Source organism: Cladophialophora immunda (genome assembly GCF_000835495.1).
Source record: "Cladophialophora immunda strain CBS 83496 unplaced genomic scaffold supercont1.4, whole genome shotgun sequence".
NCBI classification, from domain to species: Eukaryota; Fungi; Ascomycota; class Eurotiomycetes; order Chaetothyriales; family Herpotrichiellaceae; genus Cladophialophora; species Cladophialophora immunda.
In genome coordinates this window covers 578,882-600,899 of record NW_015622544.1, presented here as the reverse complement: position 1 = coordinate 600,899, position 22,018 = coordinate 578,882, and the positions used below count along the sequence as shown (strand labels likewise).

At 53.1% G+C, this 22,018-nt stretch overlaps 9 protein-coding genes across 11 annotated transcripts; 5 read left to right on the top strand and 4 right to left on the bottom strand.

Annotated features, from left to right (window-relative positions):
- The first annotated feature begins 1,147 nt into the window (after positions 1 to 1,147).
- On the top strand, positions 1,148 to 3,509 carry PV07_06595. Of its 3 annotated transcripts, XM_016393584.1 has the most exons (7): positions 1,148 to 1,333; positions 1,386 to 1,469; positions 1,690 to 1,721; positions 1,771 to 1,808; positions 1,863 to 1,932; positions 1,979 to 2,045; positions 2,095 to 3,509. In XM_016393584.1, the coding sequence occupies exons 1-7, from the start codon at positions 1,295 to 1,297 to the stop codon at positions 2,746 to 2,748; spliced, it is 984 nt and encodes a 327-aa protein (XP_016247003.1). In that variant the 5' UTR covers positions 1,148 to 1,294; the 3' UTR covers positions 2,749 to 3,509. The 3 variants fall into 3 exon arrangements, with proteins under 3 accessions (XP_016247003.1, XP_016247005.1, XP_016247004.1); XM_016393586.1 differs by having other exon boundaries at positions 1,527 to 1,932; XM_016393585.1 differs by having other exon boundaries at positions 1,148 to 1,469; positions 1,527 to 1,932.
- Positions 2,877 to 4,426, bottom strand: PV07_06594 (uncharacterized protein). Its single transcript, XM_016393583.1, has 2 exons — positions 3,993 to 4,426; positions 2,877 to 3,864 (listed from the first exon to the last, which is right to left on the bottom strand). The coding sequence occupies exons 1-2, from the start codon at positions 4,116 to 4,118 to the stop codon at positions 2,962 to 2,964; spliced, it is 1,029 nt and encodes a 342-aa protein (XP_016247002.1). The 5' UTR covers positions 4,119 to 4,426; the 3' UTR covers positions 2,877 to 2,961.
- Positions 4,427 to 4,619: 193 nt separating this feature from the next.
- Positions 4,620 to 8,043, top strand: PV07_06593 (uncharacterized protein). The gene has a single exon (XM_016393582.1). It carries the CDS (start codon positions 4,677 to 4,679, stop codon positions 6,387 to 6,389), a length of 1,713 nt encoding a protein of 570 aa, XP_016247001.1. The 5' UTR covers positions 4,620 to 4,676; the 3' UTR covers positions 6,390 to 8,043.
- On the bottom strand, positions 6,387 to 8,105 carry PV07_06592 (uncharacterized protein). The gene is made up of 3 exons (XM_016393581.1): positions 7,556 to 8,105; positions 6,852 to 7,404; positions 6,387 to 6,795 (listed from the first exon to the last, which is right to left on the bottom strand). The coding sequence occupies exons 1-3, from the start codon at positions 7,978 to 7,980 to the stop codon at positions 6,619 to 6,621; spliced, it is 1,155 nt and encodes a 384-aa protein (XP_016247000.1). The 5' UTR covers positions 7,981 to 8,105; the 3' UTR covers positions 6,387 to 6,618.
- A 1,610-nt stretch (positions 8,106 to 9,715) lies between these two features.
- PV07_06591 (uncharacterized protein) lies at positions 9,716 to 11,195 on the top strand. Its single transcript, XM_016393580.1, has one exon. The coding sequence runs from the start codon at positions 10,142 to 10,144 to the stop codon at positions 10,811 to 10,813; it is 672 nt and encodes a 223-aa protein (XP_016246999.1). The 5' UTR covers positions 9,716 to 10,141; the 3' UTR covers positions 10,814 to 11,195.
- Positions 11,196 to 11,227: 32 nt separating this feature from the next.
- PV07_06590 (uncharacterized protein) lies at positions 11,228 to 13,069 on the top strand. Its single transcript, XM_016393579.1, has one exon. It carries the CDS (start codon positions 11,449 to 11,451, stop codon positions 12,631 to 12,633), a length of 1,185 nt encoding a protein of 394 aa, XP_016246998.1. The 5' UTR covers positions 11,228 to 11,448; the 3' UTR covers positions 12,634 to 13,069.
- Positions 13,070 to 13,805: 736 nt separating this feature from the next.
- Positions 13,806 to 15,119, bottom strand: PV07_06589 (uncharacterized protein; the record flags this gene model as incomplete). The annotated part of the gene is made up of 1 exon (XM_016393578.1): positions 13,806 to 15,119. One exon carries the CDS (start codon positions 15,117 to 15,119, stop codon positions 13,806 to 13,808), a length of 1,314 nt encoding a protein of 437 aa, XP_016246997.1.
- A 1,298-nt stretch (positions 15,120 to 16,417) lies between these two features.
- PV07_06588 (uncharacterized protein) lies at positions 16,418 to 17,806 on the bottom strand (the record flags this gene model as incomplete). The annotated part of the gene is made up of 1 exon (XM_016393577.1): positions 16,418 to 17,806. One exon carries the CDS (start codon positions 17,804 to 17,806, stop codon positions 16,418 to 16,420), a length of 1,389 nt encoding a protein of 462 aa, XP_016246996.1.
- Positions 17,807 to 18,402: 596 nt separating this feature from the next.
- PV07_06587 (uncharacterized protein) lies at positions 18,403 to 20,379 on the top strand. Its single transcript, XM_016393576.1, has 2 exons — positions 18,403 to 19,641; positions 19,698 to 20,379. The coding sequence occupies exons 1-2, from the start codon at positions 18,755 to 18,757 to the stop codon at positions 20,080 to 20,082; spliced, it is 1,272 nt and encodes a 423-aa protein (XP_016246995.1). The 5' UTR covers positions 18,403 to 18,754; the 3' UTR covers positions 20,083 to 20,379.
- The last annotated feature ends 1,639 nt before the right edge of the window (positions 20,380 to 22,018 follow it).

Below are 22,018 nucleotides of genomic sequence, written 5' to 3'. Positions count from 1 at the left end.
AGCTGCTTTACAGGTGGAATGTTCATCCTAGGAGGAAAGCTCTTTTCGCTCCCGGAGCACGTCGACATTGGTACGAAATTGACACAAGGTTGTATTTATGCGTACAATGCATTTCCAACCGGTATCATGCCGGAGATCTTTCAAATGCGGCCCTGTCCATCGCCCGATGCATGCGAATGGAACGGGGACGGGGCTTCCGAGTTACTACCAGCAGGGTTTGTTTCGGTCTCCGATCGATCATACCTTCTTCGTCCAGAGGCTCTTGAAAGTGTGTTCATACTCTACCGCACAACTGGAGATCCAGAATTACTAGAGGCCGCATGGAGAATGTTCGAGTCTATCCAGGCTGCCACAGAGACCGAATACGGTAACGCAGCGATTGATGATGTGACTGTAACTGGCAAGCCTTCACAAAAGGACTCAATGGAGGTGAGATGTGTCCCATAACTTCCAGACTCCGACCACTGCTGAGAATTCTTTAGAGCTTCTGGCTTGCAGAAACGCTGAAGTATCTGTATCTCATTTTCTCGCCACCTGATCTCATCAGCCTAGATGACTACGTCCTGAACACCGAGGCACATCCATTTAAGCGTCCAAAATGAAATGCTCACCGGCCATCAGGAAGTCAGACTGGTCAATATTATGATGCCTTCAAGAGATGAGAAAACGCGACTGGCAGGCGCGGCTCATCTTTACTCGAGTTCGCGAAGCACGCCCGCTCGTGATCCGTGTGCCGAATCACTCAAGAACGCAAACCTCAGTCTAACAGGAGTATTTTTGCATTGATCCAGGAGGGCAGAGCTGTGCGACGGAAGTGAGAACAATGTCCGACTGACAGATAGTGGTGTCTAGACGAAGGGTAAAGTCATGCTCTCAGTGTTGAGATCGGAACTCATCCAAGTCAACATATTGAGTATAATTGGGCGTTAATGGCGAACCGCGCCTCGACCCACGTATATTTATCACGCATCAATAGTAGCACCCAAGCACTTAGGTATCTTTGGAGAGCCGGGTCTGGATACCAAATGAGAGCATAGGGCGGCATTCGGCTCGTCCCAGATCTGGTAGACATGCAAAAGAGTATAAATCGGCGAAATGATCTTCCGAGCCTCTGATCTGACTTCTGTAGACTTTCAATTTTGCCTGGCGCATATTCACTAATGGAACCTGTCGACGCGCCACGAGGCCAGTACAACAACATATCGTGACATTTCACAGACAAAATTTCCTGGTCGGCTTCTGCCTTGTTCCCTTTTCCTGCTCTTCCTCTCATCGACTGATCCATTTCGCCGCCATGGATCGTAGCCTCGACGAAACAATCGCCGAACGCCAGGTCCGTTTCTACGCCGTTCCTGCCATTGCCGTCCATGCTGATGACCACCAAGAAGGCGGAGACTCGCTCTCGCAGAGGCCCTCCACCGCAACAGCGCCGTAGAGAATACAACTATCCCCGCGATGGCGTCAGAAAGGTATGCGTCACGTCAAGTCCCTTACGTCTTCAGAAGATCTGACCCCCATGCATTTAGGTCCGAACATCCTCTCCTCTCCTCTAGTACCCGCCTGTCCAGCCAGTACGATTGATCGCCGCATCATCTCGAAACACCTCCCATGTGTTGCTCCGACAATTCGACGCGCTTCAGGCCAGGGACAGTTTGACAGACAGCTAACCTAGATCTTGCCCTTCTACAGTCTGCCAGAGATGATCGCGCGAACTTGGATAAGTACGGAATACGCATGGGCTGCGAAAAGGCGGGACTAAAGCGTTGGTAGTGACTGGGTTCACGACCGGTACGATGACGAACCAGACAGTATGTAGCATGGCAAAAAGATACAATGGGGAAAGCGATTGATGGTGGAAGCAGGCCGCCGCTACGATCGACCGAGGGAAGGCAATCACCGTCGTGATGATGATCGCTCGCCAGAACGCGACAGGTAAGATCGGGCTGTCATGGATTGTTGGACCAGGCTGATGGGTCAGAAAACCCCCTCCAGCTAAGCTCAGAGTTGACAACTTGCATTACGACCTGACGGAGGATGATATTTGGGTATGTCAATTCAAATCCCTCCAGGACTTCAAGTTTTGACATACTATAGGACCTCTTCCAACGCATTGCTCCTGTGAAGGAAGCCCGACTACGCTATGACCGCGCTGGCCGCTCCGAAGGGATTGCTTTTGTCACATATGAAAACGTCACTCATGCAAGAGCCGCCATCCGCGAATTCGACGGTGCCAATGCGAAAGGACAGCCAATTCATCTCACACTCCTTCCTCTTCCGAGACGAGACAACCCTTTTGACCGCGTGGAGAATCCAAAAAGCCTTTTTGATCGGATCGAGGCGCCGGCGAACCGTAGCCGACGACGAAGCGAAAGTCCGATGGAAGAGCTAGATGAAGAGCGAAGAAACCGCCGTGCGCCACGACGAGGAGGCCCAAGAGACCGCAGGAGCGATACCACCAAACCAGCTCCAGAAAATATTGATCGCTACGTCCCAGGCCAGCGCGACAGCCGAAGTTCAAGTCATCGCGGAGGGCGGAGACCGGGTGAGCGGAGGGAGCGTGCTGGCAGAGACGGAGAGGGACATAAATTGGTGAACGGCAGGCCTCGAAAGACTGCAGAAGAACTCGATGCAGAAATGGACGACTATTGGGGGAATGCCAATCCCCACGAAGAAACCTCCGGCGGTGCTGCTCCGGCGGCGCAGGAAGCTCAGCCCACAGCCGGAGATGACATCGACATGATTGAATAAGGATGACTGTCCGGATCCAAAAAGGGGCAAATCTGTACAAGTAGATCCTATGCGGAGTGGAATGGGTGGGCTGATCTTCTGAAGCCTGAGGAAAAGACATGAGAGGAAAGGACAATTCCCAGACGAAATTGAAATCAAGACTCTTAAATTCTGTGGAAAACCTTGAATCTTCCCCTCCCCGGCTTGAGACTCTATTTGAAAGGGTCTCCTCGTCTAACCCACCTTCGACAGTACGAAATCTTCAACCGCCTTCATCCCCTCCTCGGCACCACTCCCTGTCACGCCCTTTGGGAACATGATGTATCCATGAGGCGCGCCTGGCACGATCTTAACCACCGACTCCGCACCGGCCATCAACCACTTCATACTCATGAACATTGTGTCGTCCAGAAGGCAGTCCTCCGTCCCGCACGTGAAGAGGGCAGGCGGCAACTTCTCCCTCAGCGGCTCCAGATTGGCGTATAGCGGGGATACTGACGGATGTCTCTTCTCCTCGTGGGTCATGCCGGGGAGAAAGACGTCGATGTAGTGGTCCATCAGGTCCTGATCCAGGACCAATATCTGCGGTCGTTGAAAATTGTACACTTGTGGGGTCCATACCATCGAGTAACAGCCGAAGTGCAACAGGAGCCCTTTGAAGCGAAAATCCGAGTACTTTGGGTGGTGATGTTGTAGAAGGTGAAGAGTGACGAGCATGCTAAGATGTCCACCGGCGGACTCTCCGCCCACGAAACCTAACGGGACTCCAAACTGGGACTCGGCGTTGTCAATCAACCATTCCGCGACATCGAAGCAGTCGTGGGGTCCAGCGGGATATGGATCCTCGGGCGCGAGACGGTAGCCGACCGATATACATAAGACGCCCGTAGTGTCCGCAATCTCCTGTAATGCGGGATCTTGCGACTTTTCGTCCTGCAGAACCCAGCCGCCGCCGTGGATGTGGAGGAATACCGATTTAACAGGTTTCCCGTTCTGAGGGCGGAGGATCCGACAGGGAATGGTACGGCCAGCGTCCCGGCTCGGGATGGTGAAGTCCTCCGCGGTGTCGAGATAGACCGCTTTAGGAAGAGGTGTCTCCCCAGCGGCGCGCATTTCGCGGTAGCGTTTGGCACCGACCTGTTTTGCAGAAAGAGATTGTTGAGGTTGGTACGGGTGCTGGTCCAGGACAACTACGGAGGGTCCGTAGGGAAGAGCAGGAGGCAACAGGGGCAGGACATGGGATATTCCCTCGCATGAAAACTCACCTCGTACCATTTGGGCCCATGTGCCATAATATCCATCAGTTTCTGGTTGAACGCTTTTGTCTCTTCTGAAATGGCGGTTGGGTGAAACTTGCTGGATTCGAGGATAACAGCATTATGGGCATCCATCTTTGGGACTTGATGTGGTGCTGGAGGGCTAGAGGACAGATCTTCTGAGGACGTAATGGGCTCGTCAATTGTAAACAGAAGGAATATGTCGGTGCTTGCGAAGGACTTTCACCTCCTCAAGACGGTGGAATGGATTGAAGTGGACTTCTCCACTTGAAGGATGATCGGCGCAGGAGCCGAGGACATCTCCATACGAGTCGGATCATGGGTTGAATCCCCGACTGCCATGAGGGCGGTGCTCTGCAGAGGGACCGAGAGTCTGCAGGCTGCCTCTCTTCTTTGTGTGGGTGGTAATTGTAAAAGGATCGCGCTATGGTAATATACACATGGATAGAAGGTGAAAAAACGCATGCACGTGCTAGGCAAAGCCATGTGCATAATGGGCAGTCATGCTCCTCCGTGGAATGCCGTTGAAGGTACTTCGGGGCATAGACGCTGCAAGTGCAGCTGGCTTCGCCTCTGAATTTTGCTCTGCCATGGCCGTATACAAGGCAGCATCATCTTGTATTTGATAAAATTATCGCAGCTTCAGGGACGACCGCCCTCAAACGCCCCGCAATGGATGAGGGTGCACTCAAAGACTATCTCCCGGCATCCTTCGGAGCATCGGGAGGTGAATTAGACATCGAGGCCCAGATGGAGACGGCGAGGAGGAAAGTGAATGGTCTGCCTGAGCCCAAGGACAAGGCTTCACCCAGCTCAAAAGCCGCCAGCGACTCGGACGACGACTCTGACGACGACTCGGAAGATGAAGACGACTACCCTGTCTCGCACGAGATCGTCTTCAAAGCTCACGATCGTGCTGTTACCACAATCTCGTTGGATCCGTCTGGATCCCGGATGATCACCGGCTCAACAGACTGCACAGTCAAGCTATATGACTTTGCTTCCATGGCGCCCAATACTTTACGAGCCTTCAAATCGGTCGACCCTACATTCACAAAGGGCTCAGCCGCTTCTGAGACTCACCCGGTGCATACTGCCAAGTTCAACCCAAACTCACCGAGTCAGGTTCTCGTGGTCTCAGCCACTCCTCAAGCCAGGATACTATCCCGCGACGGCGAAACGCTGACCGAGTTCGTCAAGGGTGACATGTACCTCCGCGACATGAACATGACCAAGGGCCACATAAGCGAAATCACCTGTGGCACATGGCATCCTTCTGCATATGACCTCTGCGTGACCGCCGGAACGGACAGCACCCTGCGTATCTGGGACGTGAATGTGCGGAATAAACAGAAAGAGGTCATCGTCCATAAGTCGAAGCTTGCAGGTTCAGCTGGGCGAAGTCGAATGACTGCTGTTGCGTGGGGCAGTCAAGTCGAAGGGGGAAATAGTCTTCTTGTTGCTACTGCGCTCGATGGCTCTCTGCTCATGTGGGGAGGAGACGGGCCTCACCACAGGCCCAGTGGCGAGGTCACCAATGCCCATACTAGCAACTCTTGGACTAGCGGTATCGACATCAGTGCGGATGGGCGACTGGTTGTCACAAGGGGTGGTGATGACACCATCAAGCTATGGGATACACGCAAATTCAAACAGCCCGTCAATTCTGCAACTCACACCTCGACATCAAGCCAGTACCCGACCTCGAACATCTTGTTCGCTCCGAACGCGTCCTCCATTATTACTGGTTCTGAGACCGGAGACCTTTGCATTCTCAATCCCGCAACACTGAAACCGGACCTTGTTACCCCAATCACCCCCGGATCACCCCTGATTAGCGTCCTTTGGCATGATAAACTGAACCAAATCATCACCGGCAGTGCCAACGCCGAAACACACGTCCTTTTCAATCCCAAAATCTCGTCAAAAGGCGCGGTAATGGTCATGTCCAAGCCGCCGAAGCGTCGCCATATAGATGATGATCCGACCCTCACCACAGACATGTCTCAGGGGGTATCGAGCGACGCGATCATCAACCCAGGGACCGCCAGCGAGGCCATCCAGGGGAGCACATTTGCATCGAGACACCCAACCATCGGACTCACCGCGTCAGGAAAATCCCGGGACCCGAGGAGGCCACATATCCCGGCAACCACGCCATTCGCTAAGAGCCAACCTGACGAGCGACATATCAAAGAACGGATCCCGCTGAGCACCATGAGGGAAGAAGACCCAAGAGAAGCCCTTCTCAGGTACGCCGACAAGGCAGAGAAGGACCCTATGTTTACGAAAGCATGGAAAACCACGCAGCCCAAGACCATTTATGCAGAGTTAAGTGATGAGGAAGAAGAGGCAGGACCACAGAAGAAGAAGCAGAGGACGTAACGGCTTGTCTCCGCGAGACACATGAATCATCATTTCACCTGGAGGACTACGACCAAAACATATCGAGACAACTTTTCGAGAATCCCAGAAACCCTCCGTTGGAAAATCAAAAGAAATGGCCGAACCCAAACTACACAGGCTCGCCCCCAAAAAACATCTAATATACAGGTCAAGCGGCTAAAGGCGAGAGCGATCTTCATCTTCGAATCGGTGAATATGCAAGACGCCTTCAAACTTCCTTCGCTGGCTTGCCAGTAATGGCTTCCATAACTCCCTTGCGCGATGGGTGGACAAGACGCTTGATACCCATCCAGGGAGTATTCATTGGGGACTCGCCCGTGTAAATCAGGGTGTCGTACAAGAAGCCGCCGAAGGTGCATCCAATGAAGGGGCAGATCATCGGAACCTGGAAATTTCCTTGTCAGTGTTCTGCCCGGACATGCCTGAAATAGAAGGATATACCCAGAAATAGTACCCTCCCGCGCTCCACACTTCATGCCCATAGCCTACAAAATAGGTGAACAATCTGGGCCCAAAGTCTCGAGCCAGGTTAATGGCATAGCCGGTCTCCCAACCCAGCGTGGCCCCAATGCCAAAGATCAAGAAGAACAACCCCAAGGGAACCATAATGCCCGCTCCCAAGTTCGCATCGTCTTTCAAGGCAAAGATGACGAATACCAGCACCGAGCTCGAGATGATCTCGGAAAATACCTGACCCGTCTTTGTCAGGAATGGCTGCGGGTAGGTGCAGAAGACGCCCGCAGTGGCATGGTCCGAGAAACCTGGGACGGTGCGGATCGAAGCGCCACCTTCATACGCATCGATCGCGGACTTGTAGTTGCCGTAGATGACGGCCGCGCCGCAAAAACACCCTAGCACCTGTGCTGCAGCGTATATCGGGAACTTATACCAGGGAAACTTGCGATACAGGCAGTTGACCCATGTGATTGCGGGATTTAAATGGCCTCCTGCACAGCCTGCGACGTAGACGCCCAGCATGACGCCGATACCCCATCTGTTCGACCGAAAAGATCAGCAAATCTGCCACCTCGTTGAGAGAGTTGCGGGCTTTTTTTGACACGAAGGTGGCGCCAACGAGGTCCCAGAAAGGTAGACAGTGACGGATTTGGAAGCAAGAGGGAATGAGACAAAGGCAAACCACTCACCCCCAGGAAATAGACTGATACTCGCCCTTGTTCTGACTGCTTTGGGGCAACTTGGGATTCGCACTCAACGTGACCTGGGCGACGCTCCCGTCCCCAAACAGAATCATGATGAAAGTGCCCATGAACTCGGCGAAGGGGTCTCTCAGATGGTGTCTGATGCGGCTCCACAACAGGTTCTTATGGTGCTGGTAATCTTCCTCGGCCTCGGTATACTTCAGGGCGTTGTCGATGGGCGGACCGTGCTCCTGGTGGTACGGGTAGGGCGCGTCTGGGTTCGGGTCCATGCTCCGCGCATTTTGCTCCTGGTCGTGTTCGCGGTGAGCAAACGTAACTTCGTCCGAGGCCGGTTCCGAGGATGAGGAGCCGGGAGCGCGCGTGTGGGGGATGTGGAAGGGATGTTCTTTTTGTTTTTCAAGATGATCCATGGTGGAACAGAGGTTTCAGGCTTGCGCGTTTTGTCTAGGATGAGGCTGTAGGAGCATATGGGGATGAAAGGCTAAGGGGAGGGGATTCAGGGAGGGTTCCTGATGGAACCGCGAAATCTTTGATCTCCTATATATGACTTCAGTCACTTGTCGGCTTCGTATCACCTACCTCTGAATGCGCTCTTAAGGCCGAATGTGCCCATCAGATGACAAGCTCACTATTGTGGTCCGGAAACCTAGCATGTAGTAGCCGATAGAAAAAGTCGCAAAAATGGGCTTGACGGGGTACTACCTCGCGCTGCAGGGGTGTAGGTCCACCATCTCATGCGCGGGAAGCCCCCCCGTTTTTCTATTCACGCTACGGCTATTGGTAAGATGTCTCCCTGGCATCTTCTCGGCGCTGGGTAGTTGGTGGCTCGCTGCTCGGGGCACCTCCTCTGGCGCGGGGAGCAAGGGCTAACAGTCGTGGTCAGCTTCATCATAGCAATTGCGAAATGCGCATGGAAATCCCAGCAAGGAGAAAGGACACCGTTTGAACCGATCGCTGATGATGCAGATCGACGTCAGTGGCAATGGCATTCCTGCGCGGAGTGGAGATGGATGTTCGCACTCAAACAGACCAAGCGCAGCGCAAGATGAGGTTCGATTGGGCCTCCCAGACGTCATCTCATGCCCAGCCGATCCATCGCAAAGGGCGGAGGAATGCCAAGACCATATGGACATGGAGGGGATCGGCGCAGTGTCTGTGGACGAGCTTCGGAGGTCTCATTAGCCTGCGGGGGCGGAGGATGGGTGAATTTGATCGCTGATGGCAATCGAACGGACAAACACCAATAAAGGCAGAGATTGACTTGATGGGACAAATGCGGTGAGGGGGGGTTCTCTCTCGGTTCCTCGTGTTGATGGTGCCCCGAATGCTCTGCCGCTTGGGCGATCACAGGCGTTGGGAGATGTTCTCGTATTGCAGTGCCGAAACCCCAGTCCTTTGCACCCAGTGTTGATTACCGTCGTAGTCTATACCCTGTCAGCTTGGTACGATGATGATGGGTTCACTGCTGTTTCTAGCGGCGAGCCCTTTCATTTTTCTATCCATCAGCCAATAGTGCTTGCTTCGTAGAGAAGAAGTTTGATGACATCGCTCGGATTTGTGTGGAGGAGGATCGGAAGGATGAGGGGCGCCCTCAGCACTCGCATTGCAATTCCGGAGACGACGTCGATTTTGCCATGGAAACAGTGTCGAGATGCGGGTGTCTCTTCGCTCTGTCGATGCCGACCACTGGACCGACCACGGACATGACGTCAAGTCGCTGCGAGAGATATGAGAGACAGTAGCAAGTGAGTGCCTGATCGATCCCCTCGGCTGTGTCGAGGTCTAGTCAGGGGCCAATGGGTTCCTCTCCGTGGTAGGGAGGTAAGGTTCGACTTGTGACAACGAATATCTCGACCGAACCTAGCTGTAAAAGTTACTGTGTACCTGTACGGGAGTGAAAAACCCTACCTCGACGAGCACAGCGGCGCGGAAAGTGGCTGGTCTACATCGAGCCGCACAATCAGTCGAATCTTTGTGAATCCGACTGGTGCAGGATTTCCCTCGGGATCTTTGATGCCCATTGTACCGCGAAAGTCGAGATCCCCTTCTACTGTGATCTTTATCAGCACGTGATGATAAGAGACCCCCTCGCCTTCACTCAGCCACGCACCAGCACCGAACTTGGTCAATAGCTCCTTTCCATCTGTTCATTTCGGTGCCACGGAGATCACGTTGACCAATTCAGCGTCAAAAATATCACATCTCGGAAAAGGTCGCTGTGTGTCTTGAACGGGATGGGGTTCACTCAATGACAAACCACTGCATTGGCGCGTCCTCCTGACGGTCTGATGGAAGCTTCAGAGCCTCCACTATTGTCGGATGAGGGGTAAAGAGAGCAAATATTACACCCGATTCATTTTGCTGAACCGCTCAAACGCCGCAGTTTGGAGTCCATTTCTTGTGGCATTGTCGTCTCTCTGCTCGGACTGTATTCTCTGGGCTCTGTGGCAGCACTGACAGCCTCATTAGTGACTGTTTGCGAAATTCTCGACGGCGACAACAACCTCTCCACGGCGAAAAGGTGGAGCCTCGATATCTGCGTCCGTCCCTCCGCTCGCTTCCACTCTCACCATGTCCGACGCTGCAACTAGAGCAGCAGAGACTCTCCGCTCGAAACAGAAGCCCCTGAAAGACAAATACCGATCCGACCCTTCCTCCGCTCTGGTTACTTTATCCTCCAGCGGCACTCTTGACCCTACCTCAACGAGCCTAACATGTTCGCTCTCGACGAGCACAGCGGCGCGGAAAGTGGCTGGTCTACATCGAGCCGCAGGTGGAGAAGGGTTTGATGCATCGGGTGAATTGTGCTCGGGAGACATGCTGCTCGAATCGTTGGTGGCGTGCTTTGGTGTCACCGTTCGCGCAGTGGCCACGAGTCTGGGGATTCCGATCAACAATGGAACAATCACAGTAGAAGGGGATCTCGACTTTCGCGGTACAATGGGCATCAAAGATCCCGAGGGAAATCCTGCACCAGTCGGATTCACAAAGATTAGACTGATTGTGCGGCTCGATGTCGACGAGGAGCACAAGTCAAAGGTGAACAAACTGATCGAGCTGAGTGAGAGGTATTGTGTGGTTCTACAAACGTTAAAGGGAGGTGTCAATGTCGACACCCAACTGGGGCACGTCGGCAACGTGGTCCCTGATGCACGAAAGGACGAGGACGAGACTGTCAATCAAGGCAAGGGGGAAGGCATGTCCGACATTCCGCCCAATGAAGCTGTACTCAAGGTGAACTGAGCATCTTGCCAGTCGCTATCAAGTGAATTGGAGCCATCCGCACCCTCAGAGCCTGCAACAAGCTCAAACAGGAGCTTCAATGGTGCATCGGGCATTCTTCCTCGGACAGTGGGCGGCGCAGGATTCGATGCTGTATACGAGTACGACGCTACTCATGATGCCGGCAGGTGTCTCGCGGACTTGCTGATATCCTCGTAGACTTTGTCATTGTTGCTTAGCTGCTTCAAGCTGGTGGTCCGTTCCCCTTTAGTTTGAGCTTGGTGTGGCTGTGTGGCTGTGCGTGTGGCCGTTGACCTCCACATTACCCAATGGCTGTGCGAATCTCTATCACCTTCTGTGGCTGTGTCGCCGTCTCCAGCCACGATATTAATTCTAACCGAACTGCTTCTCTTCTCCATCCATCCATCAGGCCACCAGCCGGCTTCAGCTGCCATCAAACAAGGCTGCCTGCTCCTGCATACCTCTGCGACTCGTATTGTCCCTAACTTCTATCCGATCGTCTATAAGTATCCGGGTCCTCGAGCGCAGAAACGTCTCAGATTGACCTCAACCACCTTCATTCGGCGCACCTACAGCCTTGAGGGATCAAAGAATAGACGACTTGACGCCGCCGGAGGATTGCCGACCTGAACACGATGTCGGGTCAAGACTACTACAACACTCAATACCCTCCTGAGCAGCACGGCTACAGCAACACCGGGGAACAAGGCTATCAGCAATGGCAACCTCCATCTGGGCCCCCTCACGGCTACGGTGACCAGTCCTACAATCAAGGCTATGATCAGAATAGACCATATGACTATGCATCTCCGCCACCCCAAGACTACCAGCAGCCCTACGGTCATCATGGAGGTTATCAAGCCCCAGATGAACAATATACCCATCAGTCAAATCAATATACTTCCCCGCCACCCGACCATTCTTATCCTCAATCCAATTACCCCTCTCAGCCCCCTGACTATGGTTACGGCGATCAGGCTCACCGTGGCTACTCGCCTCATCCCCCTCCTGCCCAAAGCCAATATGAGACTTTCACGCCACCACCGGGCCCGCCACCATCTCACATGGGGGGAGCTTACCCTCCGCAACCCGGTGCGCCTCTTGACCCCAATGACCCAACCTCTCAGGATCGCGGCCTCATGGGCGCCGTAGCTGGAGGCGCACTAGGAGCCTACGGCGGCCATAAAGTGCACCATGGCTTTCTCGGTGCGGTAGGAGGCGCCATAGCCGGCTCCATGGCGGAGGACGCGCTCAAGAAGCACAAGAAGGAGAAGAAGAAGCTCCAGCGCCCAGCGGGGCTTCGTCGAGATTCTTCCTCGTCCAGCTCGTCCTCCTCGAGCAGCAGTTCCTCGGACGACGAGAAGAAGAAAAAGAAGAAATACGGCTTGGCGGCCGCGGGTGTGGGTGTGGCAGGCACAGCCGCGTACGGGATGCACCAGCATCAAAAACAGCAGCAGCAGCAGCAGCAGCAGCAGCAGGGGCACGACGCGGCCCATCCGATGCGCGGCAACTTCTCCGCCTCGGCCAACAGCATCACCTTGGACAGGGACTACGACCTCATCGCCTCCTGCACCAACGTGCACGGCGAGCACAAGCTCTCCTCCATCTCACTGAACAACTGCCTCACCAACTCGCACGGACACTTCGCGTGGCATCGCGGCGGCAACTTCGGCGCCAGCGCGCGGAATGTCAGGTTAATAGAGAATGGCAGGATTCTCGAAGCCGAGCTGGGCACGGGCGACGGGAGATGGAACAGGGCTTGGGTCCGGCTTGACGAGCGCATCAGCAACAATGACGGGGAGTTGATCTTTCTGGACTAGGTCTTGCGCATCCAAAACGCCGAAAGCATGGGACTGTGGAGGGAGATCATGCTGTGAATGCGGGCTGGGAGATGGAAGATGTCTGACGATGATGAATATGAATTCTTCATTTAAACCACCCCCCTTTTTTTCCCTTGAATATCAGTTCAATGTCATTGCCACTTTCCTGACCGAGGAGGTCAACGGAGAATCAGCGGCTGAGCAACAGCGGATTTCAGTTCGGTGTGCTGGGGTTGTGCATAAAGTCGCCACGCCGCCCCAAGTCGGCCTTTCCCGCGTCACAACACTGCACTGATCCTCAATAAGAAATGCAGAAGGGGGGCCATAGAGGCAAACGAGTCTCCCACACAGGATGGCGTGCCTCGTATACCGCGTATCGAGTACTCAGCTCCAATTTTCACCTCTCTTGGTCAAGGTGCCTACATATGTACTCCGTAGAGAGAGAGAGAGAGAGAGAGAGAGAGAGAGAGAGAGAGAGAGAGAGAGCCCCACCTGCCGAGACAAGACGAGGCTGCATTTTCAGGGATTTGCTTGGCATCAAACCCATCGATGGATTGATCACTTGAAGAAGGGGAACCAGTCTGCCAGGAGACAATCAACCAATGCATCTCCTTGCAATGGACAAGATAAAGAACGGCCAGACCTCACGTGCAACAAGCAGACAGAACTTGATAGAAGGAGATCTATTTCTATTCTAATATCTCTCACTTTCATGCAGGATGACACCCACCGTTCCCTTCGTCTAAAGTCATATACTCCTATTTATACAGACAAGAAGAAACCCAACGAACTTTCCTGAGAACATAACTCACGCTCAGACTCCTCTTTTCTCCACGCTCTCTTCTCTCCTCCCTCGAGCCCCGGGGGAGGGGGAGGAGGGGTTTGACAAGAGAGATTAGCGTCCATGCTAGTCTCGATCCTCTTCGTCCATTCGAGCCGCGTGTTTTTGGATATTGACCGGTACCGAAGTCATCAGGTCCAGGTCTCTGTTCCTGCTCGGGTTGTCCAATTGACCCCCGTGTGGCACGGTCAGAACCACCAATGGCAACGGTCCTTGCCAGCAGATGTGCACAGAATATTGAAATTTCAGGACGCCACCAGAGAACGTCTTCGACCTCTTTACCGAGACCGCCTTAGCTGAGGTGGTCACAGTGGCAAGCCTTGCCCGCAACTCATTCAAGTTGAGAGCGGGCAGCCTCCGCCGCCTCATATTCAGCTCGATGGACATCCTCCACATAGTACGAGGTGCATCCCTCGGCGTTGGTGAAAGATTGCGGAGAAACGGGCGCCGCCGCTAATGCAGCTGCCCCATTGCCTGCGAAACGCGGGTCCACCGGCGACATGGGTGCCGTTGGGGCAGGTTGGGCCACTCCAGCTGTTGCAGGCTGGGGCGCGTTGACACCGGGCTGCGACAGAGGGGGTTGAGGTTGGACTTGGAGCGTAGGGACGCTCAAATGGCCAACAGGTCTTGTCACCCCCGGGTATTGCTCCAGCATCTCTGCGATCCATTGGTCGTGGGTCTTGTTGTCGACGTCCGAGATGATTACATCTCTCGCCTGGCCTTTAAGCCACCAGGCAGGATCCAGAGCTGTGGGAACCTGGCGATAGTCTTCTGGACCATTGCCGAGCCCGCGCCGGAGCGCCAAAGTCTGCATGCGCTTGCGGAGTTCGAGGACGACCATCTGGTGGTCGGACGGGATAGGTACGGGCATAGCATATCCGCCCAAGAAGTAATCAATTGGGAGTCCGCTGTCGACAAAACCAGCGACGGATTTGTCGTTGTTGAGAACAGGTTTGAGAAGGCGATTGTTCGGAACGTCAACAGTCATACAAGTGTTGAGCAACAACTGCTCACGAGTCTTCTTGGCCATCAGGTCGACTTCCATCGCAGTGGGATACTGGCGGCTCGCGCTGAACGGCGGAGCCTGGAGATATTCCCTGAATCGGAGACGTCGCATGTTGAACGTGTTGACTTGTGGCATCTTTGTTCCAGGAGGCAGGTGAACGCGAGCCATGATATCGCTGACCTCAACTCGAGGGTCGAGACGAAGCCACAACTCCATAAACATCCCAGATACATTGTGGGCTATCCATCTGGGCAAGTGGCTGAAATACCTCAGATGTCTTCCTTTATTGTCTAGTTCGATCTGATTGGTTGCTTGGTTTACAAGCAGAGGAACCACGACACCGTTCAATGTGCTCGGGTAAGGTTGCAATTGAAATAGTATTGGATGCAGATTGGTCTCTGAGAGCATGTGGAATGGATGAGCCGAATGCTGGCCGTTCGGCGGCCGGGGCGGGACCGCCTGAGTAATTGATTTCACATCCGCGGTTGGGTCATAGCCGAGAGCGTAGTCGGGGAATGGTTGTTGCGGTGGAGGGTTCGACATGGTGGTAGGGATGGTGTTTGGACCCGGAGCAACGACACCCGGAGCATTGACACTGAGAGACTTTGAGAGTTGTGACTGAGCAAGTGTGGATGCCATCTTTGGTTGTCGTTCTTGACCGTTATTGGGACAGAAGATAGGCGATAGGACTGGGTTCAGTGTAGAAGGGAATGGATAGCGCCAAGTAGACCTTCTCTGTTGCGGAGGATAAAGATCGAAGCTGATGTCGAGGTATTGCGGAGTGACAAGTCAAACTGGATTCGCAGCGAGTATTTAAACAAGGAAAGGTAGCCTCAGCGATCGAAGTAGTTGTCGAACCAGCAGACGTATTTCCAGTAAAGCCTTTCTTTCGACCTTTGTTGCCAGACACAAAACTGCGAAAGGCCTTATTGTGCCAGCTGTGCTTTGAGTCTGGTTGCTTCAAAAAGCCCGACAAAGGCTGAAGGCTGATTCAAGACCGCACCCTGGCGACCGAACTCTTTGTTCAATAGTTGTGCGACTTAATCTCGAATCTCGATCCCCCGACCTGGTTCCATCCTCGTGGGGTAAACGCACCTCTTTCTTGCTAACTCCCTGTCTCATTGTCTTCCTCGAAAGATTGATCGATGCCAGTTGAGAAGACCGGCCCATTGTCCTTGAGACTATTAGCAGTCCCGTACATAGATCTCCATAGAACAAAGGTTATTCCAACCTATTCTGTCATCCGCATTGACTGGCTGAAGAATAAAGCAGTCCGTACCAGACATTGCTGGCGCGATGGCATCTTCGGCCGGCCGCACGCCTCGAAGCACCTAAGGCTCTCGTAGACATATATAATATAGTATTCGGCGCATTTGGGCTTTGGTATTGGCTGAAATGGGAAATAGTGCAGCCTCAATAGCCTTATGACACCTTCCCTGAATCGAGTCATCCTGGACAAATTGGGTCGCAAGTGACTATTCACTGGGATGCTGATTGACCGAGGCAGTCAGTATCACCAGCAGTCACTGCTGAGGAGACCCTGACGATGTTCAAATGGTCGAGCTCATGTCGGCTTCCCACCAACGGCCAAAGTGTCCCAGCCATGTTTGCGAAAATGGCCTTGCACAGTGCAGTTTGAGCTTGTTGCAGACTCAATGCAGCAACTTGGCCTAGTCGTTCTCTCGTTCGTATTCGTTTTCTTGGTTCGTGTGTCCGCGCACTCCGCTAAGTCTCGGGCCTTCAAGTTTCGACAATTGAGACTCCGTCCAGCAAGGCCAGGCACATGGTGGACGGCCCTTTAATGCTCACTACAGTCTTGTGGCATGTGTTCCAAACCCAGAAAGTGGCAGCCATAGCGATACGAAGGTGCGGGACTGGAATTCATACGCTAATCGACCAAGACAGAATCACCAAAGCTATGATGTTGCTTGTTGCGATCACTTCTCTTCGCCAAATGGATAGTTGAACTTCAAAAGGCCGTTGAGGCCGCCCACCCAGCCGTCATCTCCATCGGCGCCTGCACTGATCGTTCGCATTATGCAGGGGATGCCGCCGGTGAAGGCCCCTGCGTCGGTTGTAATCTCCTCGGCCGAGACTCGAACTTCTGTTCCGACACCAATGCCTTGTGTACGCCTCATGCCATCGATACTGACGTCGACCTCTCGACCTCTGTTCTTGTCACTCAATTTCAAGGTGATGGGGGTGGTAGATGGCAGAACCAGAGGGCGGAAACTCAGGCTCCGCGGACAGATTGGTGTCAACAACAAGGAGGGAACCAGGGGATGAACGATACTCCCGCCAGTGCTCAGGCTGTATGCTGTGCTCCCAGTAGGCGTGGAAACAATCATGCCATCGGCGACCGCCTCGGTGAGGAATCTGCCGCCCACGTAAACATTGACAATTGCAAGATGAGGGTCTCGACCTCTATGTATGATGACCTCGTTCATCGCATACATGTCGTCGGAGAAGCCTCCATTACTGCTGAGGCGATTGCCGTTTGCATCGAAGACGCCAACTTTTAGACGTTGTCGAACCAAAACCCTTGCGCCTCTTTCAGGGCCCATCGATTTACCACGTACAGACGACCAGCCTGTGTAATCATTGGAGCAGTCAAAGTCGTTCGAGCCTTCACCTTCAATGACGGCGTGGCGCTCAGAAGCAGCACCTGACATGTACACTTCGCGAATGGCGCGTTTATATTCGGAAAACTTCCATTCACTCAAAAACCCGAGAGTACCCATACTGAAGGACAGGATGGGGGGCACATGGGAGGAGGTGGCGAACAGGGATGCTGCATGCAAGATGGTCCCATCACCACCGAAGGTGACAACAAGATCGACCTTGTCTTGATATTGTAAGTGTGAGTGATCGGATTCTGGCAGAGTAAAGTGCCGTCCTAGAAGCTCTTCCCCAATCCCAGCGGAGACTCGGGGCTCGACCACGATATTTACACCGGGATAGGTCGATACGACATGTCTGGTAAAGTCCAAAAGAGCATCGGTTGTTGCGTCCGAGCAGTCCTTTTTGATCAGCAAAAGATTCCGGGGTGGTTTCGACCATTCAAGACAAAGAAGTTCCTTTGCCGGGGTGTCCTTGAGACGAAATGTTCTCTTGGACGGGAGATCATTCAGCGAGTGACTGTTTGCTTGCGGTAGAGTTGAATAAGAGGCGCGGGCGCGCCCAGCTGAAGATAGGATAGGATTCAAGGTCATTCTCAGTCGGCGTGCATCGCTGAAAAGTGTAGTGGTGGCATATCTTGTTCTGGCCAGGAGACGTGATGTTGTTTGGATACCAAGACAGATCTTGGCAGAGGACGTTGTCGCCATGATCTCGTCTATTTGTATCCGCAATTGGGAGGTCAGATGATGCGTTGAAAGAGAAGGCTAGGTGGTCTGATTCTGCCATGGATCGTCGCGGTGGGCACGAGATGAGATCTTGGAAGGTGAAGATTAGCACATGGGTTCACAGAAAAGAACAATCCGCGTCTATCTGACCCTCCCGGTCATTCCACACAATGGCATCAGTCAGCCAGACCAAGGATGTACGAAGATGAACAAGGCCCTGCATGAGAAAGAGAGATAAAGGTATCTGGTGACGATGTTTGTGGTGTTTGACGTTGTTCATTATTGCCTCGCACGTGACATGCATCAATCACGTGCACAGATGCCACTGCTTAGTCACCGCCCGGGCTAGAGAGCCACCTACCTGTACTCCGTACAAGTAGAGCTCCGGGGTGCAATTGGGCCACTAGGCTTCCCCTAACAGGCCCATTGTGTCCGGAAATAGGCGGCAATGGTCTCCTCTCGATGCTCTAAGGGTCACCGCCTTGCGCGTGCTAGTTGCCTAGATCTTGGGCATCCCACCTGCACTTAGTAATATGCTGGGGTGCCGACATCCACCGCCCTGACCTTCACTCCGGCCCATTCCAGACCTGCAGATCGGTAACCACTAGGTACAGACGACATCAGCACCAATGGAACGTCTGCCTGTTGGATGAACTGTCGTTTGACACAAAATTCACAATTCTTACAATTCCCACCTTCCGACTCTTTGATTGTCCACCTTTGGCCATCCTTCCTCTCTATGAATCTAACCATTTCCTAAGATCATTCTTGGGTATACCTATCGCTGCCTATTGCCAGCGTCGATGGCGCTTCTGTTGCCTACTGCCCACGTCCTCGTTGCTTAGTGCTGACGAACCTTTCAATGACAGTCACAGCAGTATAGCCGTAACACATCCTTGAACGTATCCCTTACCCGCCCACAGGCGAACCATGGCGACCGAAGACCATTCCCTCCGAAAGCGCATTCCTCAATCCTCACCAGCGGTCGAGTCCGGCTTTGGTCTAGAGAATGGCAGCATCCCTACTGGGGAGAAACCGCATCCAGCGGGCGAAGTCAAATACAGTGTCCTGAGCCAAGTACTTCGTGCACTTCTTCTGCTGACCTGGTTCAATTGTGGTGCGGTCTGCATCAATGTCACTCAATTTCTCGGGGCACCGCTATATTGGATAAACAAAGACTACTATTATGCATACATGGCGTTGACAAAACAATCGTTTGCTATCATGGGAATTGCAGGAACACGTTGGTTCTCCCCCACGAAAGTGCGTGTGAGTTGGGACAAAGATCTACGAGGGCAGTTCCGCAAAACTTCAGCCGGAAGGCTCGAGACGGCATTCCCTGAACGGCTGGTGTATATTTCCAATCATCAGGTGTACACTGAGTGGCTATACCTCTGGTGGATTGCCTACACCAGTAGGATGCATGGGCACATCTTCATCATTCTTAAAGAGTCGCTGAAGTACGTGCCCGTCTTAGGCCCGGGCATGATGTTTTACGGCTTCATTTTTATGGCACGCAAGTGGATTTCGGACAAGCCCCGCCTGAAGCACCGACTCGAAAAACTCAAGACTCGACACAGTGGCCCCATGTCTGGCTCGGATGGACTGGACCCTATGTGGCTGTTGATTTTCCCTGAAGGCACCAACCTCTCTCAAAATATGAAGCAGGGAAGTGCCAAGTGGGCTGCAAAACAAGGTATACCGGACATGAAGCACCAGCTTCTGCCGCGGAGCACTGGTCTTTTGTTCTGTCTCCAGGAATTGCAGGGCACAATCGAATGGGTCTACGACTGCACAATTGCTTACGAAGGCACACCGTCAGTGCATGCGGTTTCTTGCTTGTGTCAGGATCGAAAAGCTAACAGGGCTGCAGGAAAGGGGGTTTCGCCCCCGACATTTTCACGATTCGGTCCACGTATTTGCAGGGTCGACCGCCGAAGAGTGTCAACATGTACTGGCGTCGGTTCGCCATGTCTTCGATTCCGCTCTCAGATGCCAAGGAGTTTGAGCTTTGGCTGATCGAACGCTGGCGAGAGAAGGACGAGATGTTGGAGCAATGGTACAACACGGGACGCTTCCCCTCGGACGCGGCCTCTGCCGATGCTAAGCACGGAGTGTCCGAGGATGGCTTCATTGAAACAGAAATGACGCTCAACAACTGGATGGAAATCGGCCAGATTTATGTGGTGCTGGCCGCGGCTGCACTAGTGGTCAATGTGGTGGTCAAGTTTTTTGGGATGTTTAGGAGGCTGAAATAATTGGCTGGGGAAGTGATGTCTGGCTGGAAATGGCGTTGGACAGAACCAGGGCGGTGAACATGGGGCACCACTTTGCATAGGACTGGGACTGGGGCGAAGAAGGCCGATTGTTTGGATGCATTGGGACAAGGGATGATAGAACAATTGGCTGGTGTTGACCATCGCATGTCCACTGCTTCCAAGGGCGAACGGGATGGGATTCAAGCGGGCCATGGTGGGCGGCCAGGTATTTGCCAGGAGCTACTGGGTGATAGATAGACAATGGGCACGGCATGGTTGCTTGATTGCTGAAAGACATGTTCCTGATTCCTGGCGTTCACATCCCCCCTTAGGAATGTTAGGATACCCCATAAGTACCTCGTACTGGCAACAGAAAGTCCTGAACAGGGAAACAGTCCAACGGCACCGTTCGTCCTCAACCATGTCAATGGGACCATGGGACCCTCGTCGTCCCGCTGGATGCTTAGAAGAGATTACCTAGAATCAATGTATTCTACTCGTACCCTCCCTTCAGCTCTCCACTATCAAGCCATCCCCAGCGCCCCTTGGGAAATGCAATGCCAAGGCTTGGCGGGAAACCGAGGCCCGATCTCCGACTCCCGCGCTTTGTTTCCGCCCCTTCGCCAGTGGGAGATCTACTCGTACTACCACTACTACTATTCAAGCAAGCTCTCAAGTTCAACTGCTTATTTGACTTTCCGCCTAAAATTGTCCTTGCTAGGTCTCTAGGTGAACCCGTTGAACCCGTCCCCTGACCATCACCTTGCTAGTTGGCGCCCTATTCATGCGAGATTGACATAATCCAGGATTGAGCAACCAGGCCTTGTCCCTTTCCCTGCTCTGCCGTTAGCTTACACCGCGAAGCGAAAGTCTCTTACCATCCTCCCATGTCAAGATCGCATCCTACAATCACGGATATGCTAGGGCCTGGGAGAAGAGAGAAAAAGCTTGATCCAATGTCATGATACTCGCGACGAGGGACAGGACTCGGCGAACAAGAAGGAACACTCGGACAAAAGGCCACGAATACACTATTAACACTGTGGCAGAGCACCAGTCTCTGCATCTCGATCGGGACACCGTGCCGAGCACTCTGCGATCAACCTACCATCCCTTAAAAGAGTTGCTCCATCAACTTCGTCAAATGTTTCAGCCTCACACGCATCTATTCCCTTGTGGACACTCTCAGCACATGTGCCCCGGTTTTGCCATGACTTGTTAGGGGTACCATATGGCTTTTGTCGAGGTCCTCCTGTCCTCCGACAGCCGGCGAGTCCATTTCAAAAATCAGTGACACTTTCCGGCCAGAAAAGAGTTTCTATGCTAGTTACTCGGACTTATTAATAATTAGGTCAAAGGTAAGAATCATCAGGATATTTGCTGTACCCTTGATCCCAGTACTCATCTTATGGGCTACTAATATCTGATCTGACTGACGCCTCTCCCCTATTGAGTGGCAGTCGCTACATTCTCGGATGGCGTCTGTTCTGTGTCAGAATGTGCCACTGAAAGGAGTGGTTGTGAAACCTGTACCATGTTATCGGAGTTGGGTGAGCTGAAAATGGGCACTAGACCATATTTCAGTAATATCCACTATCTCGCAGGGACATTGGTAGGCTCGAGCTTCACAGGGTCAAATTTTCAATCTCGCTTTGTCCCAACAAAACCGGTTGTTGATGGCTCACTGAGCCTTGGGCCTCAAAATACGCGGGGTACTGGCCATCCTATTACAATGGAGGTTAGAACAGCAGGTCAAATCGTTCTTTGCCGTCCCAATGGGCCTCCGCCACGTCCATTTTCGTCGATATCTTAGTTTGCAATTGACTAACCGCCTCGAGGATTACGGAGTACCGAGAATTCGCTGAACACTAAAGGTGTCTGGACCCGATTGAGCAGACAACGGTGGCGTCCAGGGAAGACAACAGAATCAGCATCA

Coding starts and splice junctions, on each gene's coding strand:
- PV07_06595 (XM_016393584.1), top strand. CDS start 1,295: ATGGATCGTAGCCTCGACGAAACAATCGCCGAACGCCAG. Junction 1,722..1,770: donor GATCGCGCGAACTTGGATAA/GTACGGAATACG, acceptor AAGCGTTGGTAG/TGACTGGGTTCACGACCGGT. Junction 2,046..2,094: donor TGACGGAGGATGATATTTGG/GTATGTCAATTC, acceptor GACATACTATAG/GACCTCTTCCAACGCATTGC.
- PV07_06594 (XM_016393583.1), bottom strand. CDS start 4,118: ATGGATGCCCATAATGCTGTTATCCTCGAATCCAGCAAGTTTCACCCA. Junction 3,865..3,992: donor ATGGGCCCAAATGGTACGAG/GTGAGTTTTCAT, acceptor TCTGCAAAACAG/GTCGGTGCCAAACGCTACCG.
- PV07_06593 (XM_016393582.1), top strand. CDS start 4,677: ATGGATGAGGGTGCACTCAAAGACTATCTCCCGGCATCCTTCGGAGCA.
- PV07_06592 (XM_016393581.1), bottom strand. CDS start 7,980: ATGGATCATCTTGAAAAACAAAAAGAACATCCCTTCCACATCCCCCAC. Junction 7,405..7,555: donor TATCAGTCTATTTCCTGGGG/GTGAGTGGTTTG, acceptor TCGGTCGAACAG/ATGGGGTATCGGCGTCATGC. Junction 6,796..6,851: donor CGGGAGGGTACTATTTCTGG/GTATATCCTTCT, acceptor GGAAATTTCCAG/GTTCCGATGATCTGCCCCTT.
- PV07_06591 (XM_016393580.1), top strand. CDS start 10,142: ATGTCCGACGCTGCAACTAGAGCAGCAGAGACTCTCCGCTCGAAACAG.
- PV07_06590 (XM_016393579.1), top strand. CDS start 11,449: ATGTCGGGTCAAGACTACTACAACACTCAATACCCTCCTGAGCAGCAC.
- PV07_06587 (XM_016393576.1), top strand. CDS start 18,755: ATGGCGACCGAAGACCATTCCCTCCGAAAGCGCATTCCTCAATCCTCA. Junction 19,642..19,697: donor ATTGCTTACGAAGGCACACC/GTCAGTGCATGC, acceptor ACAGGGCTGCAG/GAAAGGGGGTTTCGCCCCCG.